This window comes from Erythrolamprus reginae, chromosome 4 (genome assembly GCF_031021105.1).
Source record: "Erythrolamprus reginae isolate rEryReg1 chromosome 4, rEryReg1.hap1, whole genome shotgun sequence".
NCBI classification, from domain to species: domain Eukaryota; kingdom Metazoa; phylum Chordata; class Lepidosauria; order Squamata; family Dipsadidae; genus Erythrolamprus; species Erythrolamprus reginae.
The window spans coordinates 80,845,206-80,865,754 of NC_091953.1; the positions used below are offsets into that span (position 1 = coordinate 80,845,206).

The 20,549-nt window shown below is 38.8% G+C and overlaps 1 protein-coding gene across 3 annotated transcripts in view; it reads left to right on the forward strand.

Moving 5' to 3' along the window:
• SH3KBP1 (SH3 domain containing kinase binding protein 1) overlaps positions 1-20,549 on the forward strand; it is a 174,811-nt gene that overhangs the window by 9,420 nt on the left and 144,842 nt on the right. For 2 of the 3 annotated variants that reach the window (XM_070750739.1, XM_070750737.1), the window contains exons 2-3: positions 4,605-4,762; positions 16,775-16,898. In XM_070750739.1, the coding sequence (XP_070606840.1) occupies positions 4,605-4,762; positions 16,775-16,898 (282 nt within the window). Of the gene's footprint in view, positions 1-513; positions 571-4,604; positions 4,763-16,774; positions 16,899-20,549 lie in introns of those variants that run through there. The other variant, XM_070750738.1, reaches the window with a different exon arrangement.

A 20,549-nucleotide genomic window follows, 5' to 3' on the forward strand; every position in this document is an offset into this window, starting at 1 on the left:
CTGAATGATGTAATGAAAGGGCTTTGGGAAATTCCTATTATGGGCTGAGGGCTAATCCTACATTTGTTGGATCTTATGAATAGACCTAGCCATCTCTTTATCTCTTAAGTGTTGACATCTGCTGTGGGTTATTGAAGAGGATGGGGGTTATTAAAATTGAGTTCAGGAAAATATAAGCTGCTTTTTTAATATTTCCTAGAATATTATTTCATTTTTCTAGGAGAAGGGTGTGCGCTCACTTTCTACAGTAGAATTTGCATCCTTAGAAGACAGCTGTATACTTTATTCTGGAAGAGAGAATATCTGCAGTCTCTCTAAAAACATTACCCATCGTTTTTACCCATACTAAAAAAGATATTGATCTCATGAAATTATGATCTCCTCTTTATTCTTTTACCAATCTACTATTGTATTGACGCACGCACACTTTACATAAATTCAATAAATAAATAATATTAATTTACAATTTTGTTACAATTTGATTTTTTCTGTGTTTATTTATTTTTTAATAGTGTTCAGCAAACATGAATTCTCTACATTTTGGGCAGCTGGTTATCTGGTCATGGACAGGTCAATATATAATTTCTTTCTAAGCAAGAGTTTAGAAATCACTTTTCTTTGTTAGTTTTTGCTAAAATACTAAATTAGCATTATTACTGTTACTGCTAAGTATACAAAATGTAAACATTTGCTACATTTTGTGTTTAGAATTAAGACAGTGCTTTCTAAATACCAGAAAAATAATGGTACAAAGTATTTGTATCATTTGTATTTGAAGGCATGCCATTAAATCTGTAATTCTTGAAATTAACTAGAAACTGCTATAATTATTCCCTAAGCGCGGATTGTTATCAAAACTGTTTTGCAGTGACATTTTAACATTCATAAATGACATGCAATATCTACTGAATTATATACTAGTGTTACAGCTTTTTCTTTGAGCTATTTATTTAATATTCCTCATACCAAGTGCTGGTTTTTATATCAACTTTGTTATTACTGCTCCAATTCATTTAAAGCCTAATTGTTTGAACGAAGTTCTTTTACATTAAAAACATAGATGTTTCCATCCAAATTGTATCATAGTAACTACTATTAATTTTGTAATTTTTAATATGTGGAAAATTGCAGCATCACAAGTTAATGTATAGAATATTTACTGTATGGCAAAAACAAAACAAAACCCTTTTAGAAGTTTTCCTGTTTGAAGTGTCAGAACAGGCTAGTTTGTTAACTGGTATTCTTCGGTGAATGTTAATGTATTCATCTGGTACATAATAGTCAAATGACCATATAATTTTTTTACTTTATAAATTACTTGTGGGATTACTTGCAGAACCGCCTTCTGCCGTATGAATCCCAACAACCGGTTAGGTCCCACAGAATTGGCCTTCTCCAGGTCCCGTCAACCAGACAATGTCATTTGGCAGGACCAAGGGCAGTCCCCTACTCTGTGGGGACCCCGGCTCTCTGGAATCAGCTCCCCCCGGAAATTCGCACTGCCTCCATCCTCTTCACCTTTCGCAAGAGTCTTAAGACTCACTTATGTCCCCAGGCTTGGGGTAATTAGAGCTTGGTCCCTGGCCAATAAATGTGATGTATGACTGTGATTTTAATTTGTTTGATTGATTTTTAGTATATCGGGTTTTTAGCTTATGTAGTTTTTTCATTAATTAGATTTGTTGTTGTATTTACTGTTTTATGCTGTGAGCCGCCCCGAGTCTTCAGAGAGGGCGGCATACAAATCTAATTATTATTATTAATAATAATAATAATAATAATAATAATAATAAAGCACAGCAACTGTACAATATGGTTTCCTTTGCATGTTTTCTGGTCAAGTCCTATGGTATTTGCACTGAAAACTGGATATTATTGCCATTTTTCGACTTGCTCTTTAAATAAGTAAGTATGCTGAAACATGCCCTCAAGGAAACCTGGATCCAAAAAAGTCAGAGAAATGATCCAAATGTATATTTTGCAAGAGATGAAGTAATAATAATAATTAAAAAATAATAACAGAGTTGGAAGGGACCTTAGAGGTCTTCTAGTCCAACCCTCTGCTTGGGCTGTACTACTAATGAAAGAGAGTAAAAATCAGATATGAAAATAGTTCTACAAATAGATATTTAATATGTAATTATACTAAAATATAATATAAACTAAATGGGGAAAGACAGGAATTTTAATTAATATGTTGAAAGTTATGTCCTTATTTAAACAACAAGAAGTCTAATATTTATCAATATATGTAGGCTGAAACATTATCAAGATAAATCACCAACATTTCATTCTTATTCCTATAATGTTGTGTTCTGATGAGCAGGCCCATATTTGAACACTAAGAAGTCTAATATTATAAGCTTTGCAAGGTAGACCAGACAGGAAACATGACCTGATGAACTAATTGTACTTGATTGTAAAGTTACATTAACAGAATCTGTCAAGTCTGATAGTACAATTTGGAATTTTACGGGCCAAAAATGAGTTATGCCGTTTTTTATCTAACCATTCCCTTGTCCGTGTCTTTTTGTCCAGTCTCCTATAGTCTTTCCCACAGAAAGCCAGAATAACTTTCTTATTCATAAAATGTTGTGCTAGGATTCATCTTTTTGATGAACCACTGTCTTCTAATGCTTATTGGTAAATACTGGAATATGGTCCATGTACTGATGATTGATTGATTGATTGATTGATTGAGTTAGTTAGTTAGTTAGTTAGTTAGTTTCTGTTGGAATGGACCCTGTGGGTCTTCTAGTCCAGACTCCTGCTGATGCAGGAGACTCTATACCATCCCAGACATATGGCAGTCCAATCTCTTCTTGAAGGTCTCCAGTGTTGGGGCATTCACAACCTCCGCGGGTTGACCATCAGGTTGATCACTCTCACCATCAGAAAGCTCTTCCTTATTTCCAGGTTGAATCTCTCCTTGGTCAGCTTCCATCTGTTGCTTCTGGTTTGGCCCTCTGGTGCCTTGGAAAACAGGATGACCAACTCCTCTATGTGGCAGTCCCTCAAGTACCTATATACTGCTATCATGTCCACCCTGGCCCTTCTGTTCACTAGACTATCCATGCCCAGTTCCTGCAACCTTTCCTCATATGTTTTGGTTTCCAGTCTCTTTATCATTCTGGTTGTTCTCTTCTGTACTTTCCCCAAAGTTTCAATGGGTTTTTTTTTTGTAGTGTGGAGTCCAAAATTGAATGCAGTACTCCAGGTGTGGTCTGACTAGGGCATTATAGAGTGGGATTATTACCTCCTTGGTCCTAGATTGTATCCCTCTGTTGATGCAGCTCAAGATTGTGTTGGCTTTTTTAGCCACCATTGCACATTGCTGGCACATGTTTAGTTGGTTGTCTACCACGACACCTAGATCTCTCTCACAGTCACTTGGATTGAATGTGGTTTCACCGAGTTTGTATCTATGTTTTGGGCTTTTCTTACCTAGTGGTAGTATTTTACTTTTCTCTGTGTTGAACTTTATTTTGTTTGTTTGGGCCCACTGTACAAGTCTATCAAGATCTTTCTGTATTCTTAGCTTATCCTCTGGGGAATTGGCCATTTCCACCAGCTTGGTGTTGCCTGCAAGTTTAATTAATTCTGCCTCTATTCAATCATCTAGGTTGTTGATGAATATGTTAAAGATTCATCAACAACCTAGATGAGGGAATAGAAGAGGAATGATGATCCACTTCATAATAATTGAGTCAGATAAAGAGGTTTGTGGGAGTGTACCTTCAATTCAGTCAGGTCCTGACAGTTTTCTTGGCAACATTTTCAAAAGTGACTTTCTGTTGTCTTCTTCCTAGGGCTGAAAGAGAGTGACTTGCCTTTACTTTAACTGTCTTCATGCCTAAACTAACTTCATGCCTAGAGTGTGTGAGTTGTATCTCTAGAATGGGGGTTTCCTGATGTTTGCTTGCTATTGGCTGCCATAGTAATGGGGAGAGGGAATGGCATTTGGGTTTGGGAAGTGGCTGGGTTTGGGTGAAGGCCCATGTGAACTAAAATGGAAGTTTTCTCTCAAGAATTACTGTGCTGCTGAGGAAAGTTGTCCTTGGAGAGGAGTGGCATACAAATCTAACAAATTATTATTATTATTATTATTATTATTATTATTATTATTATTATTTAATAACAGTCACAGTCAAGGTTTCAACTTCGGCCCTGACATCACCATTGCCAATCAAGGTTGCTTCACTCCATTCCCCAAGATGCATAAGACTTTGGGAATGGCATGATTTCCTCTGTGGCACAGGCCTCTCCGAGATCTGCCATGTGCAACTCAAAAGAGCCCAAGGCTCTTTTGAGTTGCATGAAGCCTTATTTCTTTACAACTCTAAATGTCATAGTTTAGTTAAGCATCTTAGAGTCTTTTGAAGGAAATGGAAAGAAAACTAACTTTAGGTGGGTTGCCTGATGCAACTTTCTCCCCACCAGTCCCTTTATTTTACATTTTTTCCTTTGGACAGCTTTATAGTTTGTTAAATGTTGCTGATTGGATTATGAATAGTCATTCATGTATTTTAATCCTCTAAAATTACAGAAATCTTTCTGGATTTCCCCCCTAATTTTGTTCTGTATCATTATGCTTTCCCTTCTAGTGGAGGCGATAGCGGAGTTTGACTATAAAGCTCAACATGATGATGAGCTGACAATCACTGTAGGTGACATCATCACCAACATCAGAAAAGAAGATGGAGGTTGGTGGGAAGGACAGCTCAAAGGCAGAAGAGGTTTGTTCCCTGACAACTTTGTAAGAGTGAGTACAAAGTGAAAACTGTTAATTGTTTTATGTGATCAACTTACATTATCTTGTTGAGATACAGCTTTGCAATATTAGCAGCCAAACAAGATAACTTTGTAAATCAGATTTATTTTTATACTATTAGCTTTCTGCAACCTTCTGAAAACTGAATTGTTTCAAAAACTTTATGAAAAAAATGAAATGATACTTGTTCTTATGGTATAATTGTTATTGATGGTTTTTTTTTTGGTGTGGTATTTTCATAATAACTGTTTATGTTTATTTATTTAGTGTTTCATTTGTATTCATATTAATGTAAAACATTGAGAGTCAGGTTCAGTTATGGCAAGATACAAAAAAGTAAGCAATGGCTTACTTACTACCATGTTTGACTGTGGAAGACAAACCTTTGACTTGGAGTAAATTGAACTAATATCTGAATTGGACATTAGAATTTGAAAACTAAAAAGATTATATGGACTTTAAATTTTAATTAAAGATGGTATAAAATTTTTAAAACTTATTAAATTGGTAATAGAGTTGTGGATGTATGAGGAATTATTTGTGATGTTAAAAAATATACATGAAAGTTTAAAAGATAATAATGAGTCAGAAATTTTGCAGAAAACAGGAGAGAGCGTGATAAAAAAAAGAATATAAATGAGGAAGAAGAAAATATAATTGCAGAAGAAGGAACTGAAAGCAAAAAAAGTTTAATGTATTCACTGGGATTTACAGTAGCAATAAAAGAATAGAAGGGAATATACTTCAGAAAAGAATCAACCAAAATATAAATAAGAAAACAATGGGAAGAAGCTAGGGAAAACTTGGGGGAAACAAGTTATACAATATATTCAAAAGAGAGAAAAAGGACTCAGGAGAAAATATGTAAGACATAAAAATAAAAAAGAAGAAGAAATTAAGGGAATGGGATAAAAAGAGAAAATTATCAAGAAGTGGAATTTTTGAGAGATCTAAAGAAAATGATTAATGAGAGAAAGGTTAGTGGAAAGGAAGAAGGAAAACAGGGTTTATATTAACAGATTTAAGGAAATTGTATTAATATTATTAATTTTGGATAGTTGTTAAAGGGGTTTTATGTTGGAATTGAATATGATGGTGAATATTGTTTATAGAAAAACAGATTAGTAAAAGTGGAATGGGATATTTGAAATATCCTTAATTGTGAATTGTCAATTACGCTTAAAGGGTTTTTAATGCAAAATTTGAATATGATTATGCATATTGTTTATAGTAAAATAGAACAGCAGATGGAATGTGAAAGAGTAATTTGGTTAATTTTAAAAATAATATAAATTAAGACAGGAAGTTGAAATGCAGTGAGATAGGAAATTTGAGAAATGTATGTAGAAATGGAGCAATAAAACAACTAGTAGTTGATTATTGTAAGAGATTGGCAATTTATTTGTCTGTCTGTCTGTCTGTCTGTCTGTCTGTCTGTCTGTCTGTCTGTCTGTCTGTCTATCTATCTATCTATCTATCTATCTATCTATCTATCTACTTATTTGACTTCTATGCCGCCTAATCCCATGGGTCTCAGAGTGGCTTACAATGATATAAAAATACAATACAATGGTAAAAAGGTCAAATATTAAAAGCTAAAATACAGTAGAACAACCTGATTATAAAACCCACTAAACTGTCCAATCACAACAAACATACATGCCAATCAATCACAATTCAGCCGTGACAAGATGTTAGCATTCACAGCCCCCAGGCCTGCCAGCAAAGCCAGGTCTTCACAGCCTTTTGGAAGGCTAGTAGGGTGGGAGCAGTATGGATATCGGGGGGAGTTTGTTCCATAGAGCTGGGGCAGCCACAGACAAGGCGGTCTGCGGTCCTTCCAATCTGCATTCCTTAGTCAACGGGACTTGGAGAAGGCCAAACCTGTGTGATCTTATTGGTTTCTGGGAGATTTAGGGCAATTAGTAATAATACTTATGTATCACGAAAAAAATAAGTTGAAATAAAGAAATACAGTAATACCTTGTCTTACGAACTTAATTGGTTCCGGGATGAGGTTTGTATGGTGAAAAGTTCATAAGATGAAACAATGTTTCCCATACAAATCAATGGAAAAGCAAATAATGCGTGTGAGCCCAAAATTCACCCCTTTTGCCCATTACTGCCACCATTCAGATCCTTGTTCGGGGGCAGGTGGCCGCGGGGGGAGTCGAGGTGACATTCCCGGTGCTGCTGCTGCTGCTTCTCAAAGGGAAACTGCTGCCACCGCCACTATCCTCTTGTCCTGGCCAGAGGGATGAAATCCGCCGGGACGTGGCAGCCTCACCCTTTGGGAGAGCGGGGCTGGAGCAGAGGGGAGGCTGTGAAGGGGCTGGCTTGGTGAAAGTGCTCCCAGCAAAGGGGCTGTGAGAGGGTTTTCTCTGAGCACTTCAGGAACGCCTGCCCCACCCCTGTTGCAGCTCCTTTGCTGGGAGCACTTTCGTCCAGGGCTGTCAGCGAAGGGGCTGCAGGAGAGGCAGGGCAGGCATTCTCAAAGCGCTTAGAGAAAGCACTCTCACAGCCTCTTCGCTGGGAGTGCTTTCACCGAGCGCTTCGGGAACATCTGCCCTACCCCTCTCTCAACCCCTTCACTGACAGCCCTGGATGAAAGCACTCCCAGCGAAGCGGCTGCGAGAGGGGTGGGGCAGGTGTTCCCAAAGTGCTCGGAGAAAATCCTCTCACAGCCCCTTCGCCAGATGTGAGCACTTTCGCCTAGCCAGCCCCTTTGCAGCCTCCCCTCTGCTCCAGCCCCGCTCTCCCAAAGGGTGGGGCCGGGAAAGCACACGCACAGTATGAGAGCACACGCACAGTAAGAGAGCCCATGCACCCAGGCTCGGGTTTGTAAAACAGTTCTTAAGACAAGGCAAACAAATCGTAAACCCCGGGTTCGTATCATGAAAAGTTCATATGAAGGGGTGTTCATAAGACGAGATATCACTGTATGAAAAGAGAATATTATGGCTGAAATTGAAAACAAAGTTACGATGTAAAATGGATTATGTATATGAAAAGATATGTAAGAATGATCCAGATAACACTTTGTTCATAAAATATGTATTGGGGGGGGGGGGTGTGAATTGATTTGATTAAAAAAAAAAAAGATTATATTATTATTTGGAATTTGTTTTTCTAGCTCTTAAAACATGAGAACATCTGCTTGGTGCTAGTTATAACAAGCCTGTACAACTTATAGAGCAGAAAGAGCTATATTTATATATTTAAAATATTCATGACTCACAAAGTAATAGCGGCTGTACCAATCAGCTATTGGCAGTTAGCACCACAGCACAAAGAAAGGGAACTTCTAGTAAGACCTAAAATTTTTGGAAGTGCGCTGTAGTATGTCTTTCAGCATTATAGCATTGATTGAACCTTCCTGGTGGCTATCTGCCTTTGTGAGTAACCTGACAGGAAAGACGACCCTGTGAGCTAACTCTACTTTATTGTAAGGCCACCTTAACAAAATTTGTAAGTCTGAAAGTACAAATTTCTCACCTGCCACATTACTTTTTTGACCTTTAAACAATTGCAACTCCTGCTTCTCTTGTCTGATAGTTTCCTATGGGAATCTCCTCTTCCCTTTCCTCAAGGTTATCCATGCATCTATTACACCAGTGGCACAATGGTTTTACAGTATTGAGTCTTTAAAACAGCTACCAGGTCATACAAACCTGCTTGGTGGGCTACATATTGGACAGACTAGTTTCATAGGGTAGTGTTTCCAATTTTCAAAATTTCATTTTTTAAAATTCAGTGTTTTTCATTCAAGCTGACAACCACAGGATACATGTTTCCTTTGGGTACAGAAATATACTCAAAGACGAAATGTTTAGTTTACGTATAACACTATCTTTCACTTAAATTTATTTCATCTAGCAAACACAGAATACTGCATATCACACCCAGTTACACCCAGATTCATTTGATACTAAGTTCTACTGATAATTGTGGAGTTACCTTAATATAATACGTCATTTGTAGCAAGCCTATTAAATCTGAAGATCTGCTTATAAATGTCCAGCTTATTGTTTCTGTATTTGTGTGTTATGTTCTAAAGCTGTTTGGACTAATTTTAATGGTAATTTGTATATAATGAAATGCTTGACCAACAGATGAAACTCAAAAAATTAGAATATTGTGCAAAAGTTAATTTATTTCAGTAATGCAACTTAAAAAGTGAAATGTAATATGTGAGAGAGACTCATTACATGCATGGCAAGATAGTTCAAGCCATGATTTGTCATAATTGTGATGATTATGGGTGCAGCTCATGAAATCCCCAAATCCCCCATCTCAGAAAATTAAAATATTACATGTGATCAACTAAACAAGGATTGTGCATAGAACAGTATCAGACCTCTGAAAAGTATACGCATACATATGTACTCAGAACTTGGTTTGGGCCCCTTCTGCAGCAATCAATGTGACATGGCATGGAAGCTATCATCCTGTGGCACTGCTGAGGTATCATGGAAGACCAGAATGCTTCAATAGCAGCCTTCATCTCTTCTGCATTGTTCGGTCTCATGTCTCTTATCTTTCTCTTGGCAATGCCCCATAGATTCTCTAAGGTGTTCAAGTCAGGAGAGTTTGCTGGCCAATCAAGCACAGTAATCCCACAGTCATTGAACCAGATTTTGGTGCTATTGGCAGTGTGGACGGGTGCCAAGTCCTGCTGGAAAATTGAAGTCAGCATCCCCATAAAGCTCAGATGCAGAAGGAAGCATGAAGTGCTCCAAAATCTCCTGGTAGATGGCTGTGTTGACCCTGGACTTAATGAAGCGCAATGAACCAACACCAGCAGATGACATGGCTCCTCAAATCAACACGAATTGTGGAAACTGCACGCTAGATTTCAATCGTCTGTGTGTGCCTCTCCATCTTTCCTCCATACTCTGGATGCTTGGTTTCCAAATGAAATGCAAAAGTTTCCACAGTCTGTGGGGATAAAATAATGTGCTGAATCTGACCAAACTAAGGACGCTAGCCAGATGAATACCTGGTAGGCAGATCCCCCCCCCCATTTTTCTCCCGCCAAACTAAAGTGTGTTTTATACTCTGGTGTGTCTTATACTCCAAAAATACAGTATATAAAAGTGAAAACATTCACACTATAAAAGTGAAAAACCACTCACACTATAATTACAAAATCTCCAGAACCTGAAAACCCAAAAACTTGAAATTTGCCACAAATGTTCCTCTTGGCTTCTAGATGCTCACTAAGAAAGGATTTTTTTGAAATGGCCATCAGAAGGAGTCATGTGTGGGAGGTGGGGGTGATTAGTATGAATAAATAACAAGGCAGTGCCAGGTCATCAGCTAGTAGTTAAATAAACAAAATATAATTCCATATTATCTATATGTTTAACTTGGGCAACTTTAAGACATGTAGATGTCAACATGCTGGCTGAAGAATTCTGGGAGCGGAAGTCTGCAAATCTTGAAGTTACCAAAACTGATATATACTTAGTTAAATTATTCATTGCATGCTGGTCGTTTTCTGGCATTTTTAAACTTGAAAATCTGATGATTTATTTAAAAAAATGGAACATCAGTACAGCAACCAGAATTTATAATTCATTATTAGTGTAACTTTTCTGCCATTTTAAGGTTTTCTTTTTGTTTCTGCCCAATTAATAGTTCATTGTTATGAACATTTGTTGACTCAGTGTGTATATATGAGGGAGGAAGTTCATTCTGATTGCAGGAAGAAATGAATGTTGGATAAAATTGCGCAGAATAAATAATTTTTTAAAAACCTAAGGTTCAGTGTCAGACTCTCTTTAACAGCACTTTATTTCTAAAATTCCATGAATGGCTATTGCTGTAGCTGAGGGGCACAATCCGTAGAAAGAAACTGAAAACGTAGCAGATTTACTTACTGTGTTTTCTCCAAAATACGACCTACTCCAAAAGTAAGTCCTAACTTGATTTTTACATGAGCGCCCAATATAAGCCCTACTTTTAAAATAAACCCTAATTAAGCCCCTGCCCACTCCTGGGTGCACAGGTAAAAATTAAGCTAGGGTGGGGTTGGGGGGTGGTGCTGCCCTACTACTTACCTTCGGACAGTTGCAGCCAAGCCTTGCATACCGCAACACCTGCCTTGCTGGCCCATTTCTTCTGCGTCTGACAAGGCTGGCAAGGCTTTCCTGAAGGCCTCTGCAGCTGATAACAGAACTCTGGATTCCTGAAAGACTCTGAAAGTGAAAAAGAGGCCAGGGATGATGCACGCAAGTGAGGTGAGTCAGTGGATGACATCCCTTCCCAAAAATAAGAACTGGTGTCTTTTTTGGTGGCAAAAGAAACATAAGAAGGGTCTTATTTTGGGGAAAACACGGTGGTATATTTCAGGTTTTTCCTTCTCATTCCATATATCTCTGGTAACCAAGATCTCTTCAAAGCTTGAGCTTTCTATCTGCAGTTGATCAGGCTACAAGAAATATCATACTCACTGCCAGACAGCTTCTTCTGTGATTCCTTGATGGTAGTTTGCATTATACACCTGCAGTCAGAGTTACGTTTTTTATTAATGTCACATGCTAATTCTTTAATTTAATATAACTGTGTGAAAGAAGGCACTGTGTTTATGTTGAATAATCCACAAGTTGCTTGTGGTCTGCCAAATCCATTTATGTCCCCCCCCCAAGTCTCTTTAAAATCACAGCATTTAAAGATAGCAGTTTTAAATTGAATTATTGTTTTCTGGTTTTGATTAAGCCTTAGAATAAATTAGATCTCTAGTATTACATGTGTTGTGCATATTTTTCATTCCCTCAACCCACCACTCAAGAGCAGAAAAAGCTAAAACGTTTGTTCCTGTTTATTTAGTAATGTAACTCTCATGCCCCTAGCATTCTCTAGAAGCATAAAAAATAATAGTTTGGGGTAGGTTTTTTTTAACATAGCTCTCAACAAAAACTGCTCCTTGTATGATAGCAAGGCATGGACTACCATATTTTTTGGAGTATAAGACGCACCAGAATATAAGGTACACCTTAATTTTGGGGGAGGAAAACAAATAAAAAGGAATTCTGCTTCTGACTACCAACATCAGGATTGGCGGGGTCTTCACTTCTACTGGGATTTTGATAAAAAGCAGCATAGATCTTTTTATCTGGTCTAACAATAAAAATGAATTTTGGAGGAAAGAGATTCCAGGTAGCAGATTCCCCTCCATTTTGGGGGAGGGGGAATCTGCCACCAGGAATCTCTTTCCTCCAGATCCTTGCATTTCAGGCAAACGTTTTGCAATCGGAGAGAGGGATCTGCCACCTGAAAACGCTTTCATTTAAAAGCCTCTCAGCGCAGTTCCTTGGGCTGCTTCGGGAATTGAAGAGTGTTCAGAAACTTCAGATCGTCCAAAATTCAGTCGCGCAAGCAGTTTGGGGTCTTCCAAGACATGCTCATATCTCGTCATCACTCGGCGGACTGCATTGGCTACCGATCTGTTTTCAGACACAATTCAAAGTGTTGGTTATTTATTTATTTATTTATTTATTTATTTATTATTAGGACTTGTATGCCGCCCCTCTCCGAAGACTCGGGGCGGCTCACAACAAGTGAAACAGTCACAAAATCCAATTAATTAAAATATTTAAAGATTTAAGAAAAAAACCATGTAATAACAGACACACACACAAGCATACCATGTATAAATTAAACGTGCCCAGGGGAGATGTTTAATTTCCCCATGCCTGACGGCAAAGGTGGGTCTTAAGGAGTTTACGGAAGGCAGGAAGAGTAGGGGCAGTTCTAATCTCCGGGGGGAGTTGGTTCCAGAGAGCCGGTGCCGCCACAGAGAAGGCTCTTCCCCTGGGGCCCGCCAACCGACATTGTTTAGTTGACGGGACCCGGAGAAGGCCCACTCTGTGGGACCTAATCGGTCGCTGGGATTCGTGCGGCAGGAGGCGGTCTCGGAGATATTCTGGTCCGATGCCATGAAGGGCTTTAAAGGTCATAACCAACACTTTGAATTGTGACCGGAAACTGATCGGTAACCAATGCAGACTGCGGAGTGTTGGTGTAACATGGGCATACTTAGGGAAGTCCATGATTGCTCTCACAGCTGCATTCTGCACGATCTGAAATTTCTGAACATTTTTCAAAGGTAGCCCCATGTAGAGAGCATTACAGTAGTCGAGCCTCGAGGTGATGAGGGCATGAGTGACTGTGAGCAATGAGTCCCGGTCCAGATAGGGCCGCAACTGGTGCACCAGGCGAACCTGGGCAAACGCCCCCCTCGCCACAGCTGAGAGATGGTTTTCTAATGTGAGCTGTGGATCGAGGAGGATGCCCAAGTTGCGGACCCTCTCTGAGGGGGTCAATAATTCCCCCCCCCCAGGGTAATGGACGGACAGATGGAATTGTCCTTGGGAGGCAGAACCCACAGCCACTCCGTCTTATCCGGGTTGAGTTTGAGTCTGTTGACACCCATCCAGGCCCCAACAGCCTCCAGGCACCGGCACATCACTTCCACCGCTTCGTTGACTGGGCATGGGGTGGAGATGTAAAGCTGGGTATCATCGGCATATTGATGATACCTCACCCCATGTCCTTGGATGATCTCCCCCAGCGGTTTCATGTAGATGTTAAATAGCAAGGGGGAGAGGACCGACCCCTGAGGCACCCCACAAGGGAGAGACCTCAGAGTTGACCTCTGACCCCCCACTAACACCGACTGCGACCGGCCAGAGAGGTAGGAGGAGAACCACTGGAGAACAGTGCCTCCCACCCCCAACCCCTCCAACCGGTGCAGAAGGATACCATGGTCGATGGTATCGAAAGCCGCTGAGAGATCGAGGAGCACCAGGACAGAGGGTAAACCCCTGTCCTGGGGCCCGCCAGAGATCATCCATCAACGCGACCAAAGCGGTTTCCGTGCTGTAACCAGGCCTGAAACCCGACTGTCGGGGACCTAGATAATCGGCTTCTTCCAAGGACCGCTGGAGCTGGAGTGCCACCACCTTCTCGACAACCTTCCCCATAAAGGGAAGGTTGGAGACTGGACGATAGTTGTTAAGTATGGCTGGGTCCAGGGAAGGCTTCTTGAGGAGGGGGCGCACGAGCGCTTCTTTATAGAGTGTTGGAAAAACTCCCCTCCCCAAGGAAGCATTGGTAATCTCCTGGGCCCAGCTCCATGTCACCTCCCTGCTGGCCGAGACCAACCAGGAGGGACACGGATCCAGTAGACAGGTGGCGGAACTCACAGCTCCAATGGCCTTGTCCACTTCATCAGGTGTCACCAGATCAAACTCTTCCCAGACAGGTGGACAAGTACGTGCCCCAGTCACCTCGACTGACTCGTTGTCAGTCGACTCTGTTTTACAATTGGAGTCGAGGTCAGCCCGGATCTGAGCCCTACATGGCATAGGACAAGACTATCTCCGAGACCACCTTCTGCTGCATGAATCCCAGCGACCGGTGAGGTCCCACAGAGTCGGTCTCCTTAGGGTCCCATCAACCAAACAATGTTGGCTGGCGGGACCTAGGGGAAGAGCCTTCTCTGTGTGGGCCCTCTGGAATCAACTCCCCCCAGATATTCACACTGCCCCCATCCTCCTTGCCTTCCGAAAGAGTTTAAAAACTCATTTCTGTCACCAGGCCTGGGGTTATTAGTGATTCCCCCTAGCCAATGATTGTTTCCTAGTATGACTGTTATATGAATTGTTAATTGAAGTTTTAAAATTAGAATTTTTAAATGATTGTTTATGTTATTAATTGGATTGTTTTTCTACTGTTTTATTATGTGCTGTGAGCCGCCCCGAGTCCTCTGAGAGGGGTGGCATACAAATCCAATTAAAATAAAATAAATAAATAAAATCAGGCTCTGACCAAGGCAACAAAGGAGCAGGGATTTGCTGGAAAGCCCAGAAGCATGTTTTTTGAAATAGCAGGTCCAGGAGGACTGATGTGTTGCCTCTCTATCGGGTCTTTCTGAGACAAAGCTTGCTTCCAATGCACTTTCCTGGCATGCTTCGGGAATCAGGCTCCATGTGGAAGTGAAGATCCTCACCAGCTGGAACCATCTGAAAATGCATCGGAATGTGTGAGCTAGATTTGAAGTACAAGGTGCACCTCGATTTTCACCCTATTTTGGGGGTGGGGGAGAAAGGTGCATCTTATTCTCTGAAAAATACAGCAATTCCCAAATAAGCATTCAGAGATTGTTACTTCAAAGGCTGCAGTTTTGCATTTCCACATAATAATTCTACTTATGAGTTCATTATGGAAACTAGCATATACAGTATATTGGTGCTGTTAATAGTTGATAGAGCAACATGGAATCCTATTGAGAAATTTGGGAGAGAAGGAAAGAACATCTAAGAAGAAGGCAATAACAAACTATTTCTGTACATTGCTACTTTGGTACTTAATGTTCTGTGCACGGCCCTCAGAGCAAACCCACCAACTCAAAATCCCTTATTTTATGATAAAATCAAACTCTTTATTGAGAAAAGCACACATAACAAAAAGCAGATTTTGAATGGCATTGAAAAAAGAGTTAATGTTCTCTTGGAGCTAAACATAAACCATGTCTGGGAAAGGCGGCAAACTGGGCCTAATCAGCATCCTTAGATAACAAGTCTATTTATCATTTACGCAGATGAATTTGCTCACCCTAGTCCCGGGCAAAAATCATACAGCAGAGAATGTCTTTTATTGAGGCAGAAATCATGATTTTAAAGCCTTGTTCAATCATATCCCCAGTCTCTTCCATTGAACGACGTTGAAACCCCACACTCAGTTTCCCAAAATCCTTTGCCTTTATACTGCCTGGAAGTGACATCACACCCCAAAGAGCTAAGGATATAAACTAATACCTTTTACTATGCAACTCCTCTCACCTTCCTAACAATCTCCTTATCCAATGACTACCCACTCTAATGTCTTCCTCATCCTCCAACTGGGACCACTCCCACATTGTCATATAAGCCCCCTCTAGTGGTTCCTCAGGTTCACTGAAGTCACTTTCTCCCTCACTCTCACTCTCTGCATCAGCTGGCAACACCCCTGACCCAGGTATCCAGAGGGGCCTGGCTCATCTTCCTCAGAATCTGACAAGGAGCACTCACAACACTCAACAGCTTTGAAACTCATTGAATTTGGTACTTAGCTCATTTTGATACAAATTGTTTTTGTTCTGGTACTCATTGTTTGTTTGATATAAGCACACAAGCTACATGTCACTGTTGGCTGCCTTGTGACTACATTATTCCTTATAGGAAAAATTGGTTTGGTACTCATCATTTTTGATACTCATTTTGTCTCCTGGAACCAATTTACAATGACTACCAAGGTACCACTGTATTGTTAAGAACGAAATCATTAATGTGTTTATAAAGTCATAGGTCTTAGGTTTGACTCAAAAGGACTTTATTTAAAAATATGTAAAGTGGATCATCTTTTTTTATTTGTTTCAAAATGGTTTGTTTTATTTTATTTAGCTTTGTATACCATCAAGTACTAAAGCAGTGATGGCGAACCTTTTTTCCTTGGGTGCCGAAAAAGCGTGGCTGTGCACTATCGTGCATGTGCGAGTGCCCACACCCATAATTCAATTCCTGGGGAGGGTGAAAACAGCTTCCCCTGCCCCCTGGGAGCCCTCTGGAGGCCAGAAGCGGTGGGCCCAGTAGGCTTGTGTTTCGCCTTCCACAGGCTCCAAAGGCTTCCCTGGAGTCGAGGAAGGGTAAAAATGCTCTCACCCATCCCCCTGGAGGCTCGCTGGAAGCCAAAAACACCTCCCAGAGCCTTTGTGCAAGCCAAAAATCAGCTGGCTTGCACACACATGCACTTTGGAGCTGGTCTAGAACAACAGCTCACATGCCAACAGCTATGGCTCCGCGTGCCACCTTTGGCACCCGTGCCATAGGTTTGCCATCACTGTACTAGAGTTTCTTAGTTGTTTACCACATTTGGAGACTTCAATGTACATCACATGATTCATCTCTATTCATGGATGTGAATTTTAAAAGGCCCCATTTGTTTTTATTTTTTACACAGGAAATAAAAAAAGATGTGAAGAAAGAAAGTTTTGCCAGCAAAGCACCAGAACTGTCTATGAATGAAGTTTCTAATGGAAATTCTTTACTATTGTCTGAGACAATTATTAGAACCTCCAAAAAAGGTAATACATTTTAATTGTAGAAGATAAATTATACCTGATATTTTAAGTGTCTCCTAGGCATCTCAATTTATTTCTTGTCCTCATTGTTGCTATGATAGAGACAACAGTATGGTCCAAGATTAGCGATCCTATCATGTATTGAGTAGGATGACAATGCTTGGAATAAAATTGTTATTGACCAAAATACTGATTTAAATGTACCCAAACTGATTGCTAACAGAGAATACTGAATACAATTGCAACTATAGGAATTATACCCTTCTACTTTTTCCTAAAGAATTCCAATTTGTCATGAAATAAAGTTGAAATGGATACAAATAAATGGCACTCACCATTGATTATTCCATAGTTCATAGATCAAACACTTTGCTTTTAATGTATTTTAACATACATTTTATGACAATTATAGAGTATTATTTTTATTCTTTGCTACTTTTTCTCTTTTCTTTAAAACATTTTTAAATTAAATTTTATATACCTAAAATCATAAATTCATTTCTACAGCTGTCCATTATAGATGCCAAAACTTATTTCACTTCTTCTTTTAACTTACAGTGTTCATACCTTTCGTAATTTCTATTTGCATTTACACTTTTACCTCCATCTTAATATACCAATAATTATGTCCATTTCTGCACAGTCTAACATTTTTTCAATTATCATTGTGCTCATGGGAACAGTTTCTCATTTCCAGTTCTGGGTAAAGATAATCCTGGATGCTGTTATGTGTAGTATAATATATTGATTGTTTTTGTTTCTGTTTCCTCTTATGATTCCCAACAAAAATAATTCTGGATTCAATTCTAATTTTTGTTCTATAATTTCTCCCAACCACCTTTTGATCCCCCCCACCCCAATATTTCTTCACCTGTGGGCACATCCACCACATGTGGTAGAACATGCCTTGATCATATTTACACTTCTAACATTTTGCTGATTGGCATCAAATATAATTTTGCCAATCTTGCTGGAGGTAGGTGCCATCTATAGAACATTTTATAATTTTTTTCTTTGTATGTTGCTGCTATTGTCAGTTTATAATTTTGTTCCCAAATTGTCTCCCAATACTCCAAGTTGCTCATGCATCCAAAATTTTAAGCCCAAATAACCATTACTTCTTTAACTATTTCTTCTTTCATTTTAACATTCAATAAACTATTATAAATTTTTGATATAATTTTTTCTTCTGTTCCTACTAATCAAGTTCTCACTGTTCTTTTTAAAATCCATATTGTGTTACATCTCTTTTGTATCTGGATTGTATTTGTAAGTAGGGTTACCAGTCTATTTTTATTCCAGATGAAATTAGTTTCTGATTTGATTTAAGATTATTCTGTTCATCCAACAATTCTTTGAATGTTACTTTCTTATCCAAATCTAAAACATTGGCATATTTTATTGCTTTCATGGGGTAAAGACATTTCAGAATTTTAATGTAATATTTTCCTTTATTTTTCTACCAATATTCTAACAGTGCCCCTCTTATTTGATGTCTCTGAAAATATGTGTGTGATTTGTGTTTTCACTCTCAGAGGAAAGCGTGCCAGCTGATCATGACCCTCTATCGTTTGTATTCTTTTGTTGTTAAGTAAAATCCATTTCCTTAGCCATTGGGCCCCTTTTGCAGCAATTACTGTCTCAATGCGGTGTGGCATGGAAGCCATCAGCCTCTGGCACTGCCGAGATGTTATGGAAGACCAGGATGCTTCAATAGTGGCCTTCAGCTCTTCTGCATTGTTTGGTCTCATGTCTCTCATCTTTCTCTTGGTGATGCCCCATAAATTCTCTATGGGGTTCAAGTCAGGCAAGTTTGCTGGCCAATCAAGCACAGTAATTCCATGGTGATTGTTTCAGATTTTGGTGCTTTTGGCAATGTGGGTAGGTGTCAAGTCCTGCTGGAAAATTGAAGTCAGCATCCCCATAAAGTTTGTTGGTGGGAGGAAGCATGAAGTATTCCAAAATCTCCTGGTAGATGGCTGCATTGACCCTGAACGTAATGAAGCACAGTGGACCAACACCAGCAGATGACATGGCTCCCCAAATCAACACAGACTATGGAAACTCCACACCAAACTTCAAGCATCGTACTGTGTGCACTCTCCATTCTTTACTCTGGGTCCTTAGTTTCCAAATGAAATGCAAAAGTTTCCACAATCTGTCAGTCTGTTTTGAAGTTGATGTACTTTCCGTGGGAAAGTGTGTCTCCATGCATAATTAGTGTGAAGACTGTACACCTGATCTAATTCACTTAAAATTCCTTGTTTATTTTTGTTCAGGGTATCTGCTATAATCTCTGGAAGGTCTTCTTTCTGTCTTTCTTTCTTTCTTTCTTTGTACGTTTGTTTGTTTGTTTATTTATTTATTAGATTTGTAGACTCGGGGTGGCTAACAACAATAATAAAAACAGCATATAACAAATCTAATATTTAAAATAACTAAAAAAAAGGCCTTATTAAAAACCAAACAAGCACACACACAAACATACCATGTATAAATTGTATTTATTCTCTGGGATGTTTTGAAATTTGAGATAGAAAACTGACGCTTCCATATCAAGATGTATAATTGCCTCTTCTAAGTTTCTGTTGATTTCTATTAATTTATCTGTCTCCAATCTTTTTTCTGCCTGCTCTGTTCTGGCCTCAACTACTTTTATTTGTTGTTCATTCTTAGCTATTGCCTCTTGTATAGTCCCTACTTTGTCAACTATCTTATGCATATCTTCCTTCACATCCCCCACCTCACTTTTCAGTTCCACAAGATTTGTAGTTATTACTTCCTGCATTTTTTCATAGTTTCTTGCAATAAATTCAATGATGATTGTAACTACTGCAGATTCATAGTTGATCCCACCTTCTCTCCTAATATGCTTTCCAATGATCATTGCCCAGATTGGGAAAAAAATAATATTTTTTTACTACCTTTTGTGATTGTCATAGTCATACTTGTCATTATAAAAATTGTAAAGAATATACTACCATATATTAATTCAATTTTATCTGTATTTTCATATATATCAATCTATCAAAGTAAATTTTTCACTATACCTTTCCTTGGGCAACTATATGTGTTTCAATGCTTATAAATATCTTATCAATCTTTTATAAATATTTCTCACTATCAGTAGTATTAACAGTGATAACAATATGTTATAATTCTAATAAGTATATTAAATATTTACATAAAAATAATTAATCCATCAACAATCACCAGCCTAACATAAACAATAATAACATTAATTTCATTCAGTGATTAAATTGTCTAGCTTAAATTCATAATGTTCATCCATCAAAATCTATCTCAGTCCCTGTTATTCACTTTCTATAATCTTACATTTATTTTGCCAATATATAGACTTAATTATTTGATTAATTTAAGTTTGCCTTTGTCAATCTTTACATATAATAATTTATATACTGTATTTAACAGTGTAGTCTTTTGTGTAACTAACTTAACCAGATGCATTATTATTATTCAGTTTTCAGTTTTACATTTATATTTCATACAATAATGGTAATGAATCTTTGTAATTTTAATACCCAACAATCATGTCTGTAGGTCATTTTTACTTAATCTTACATTGCCTCTATTCTTTCCTTCTACTCTCTGTCTCTTTGAATTCTTCAAAAGTTTTTTTCTTCTTTTCCAAGA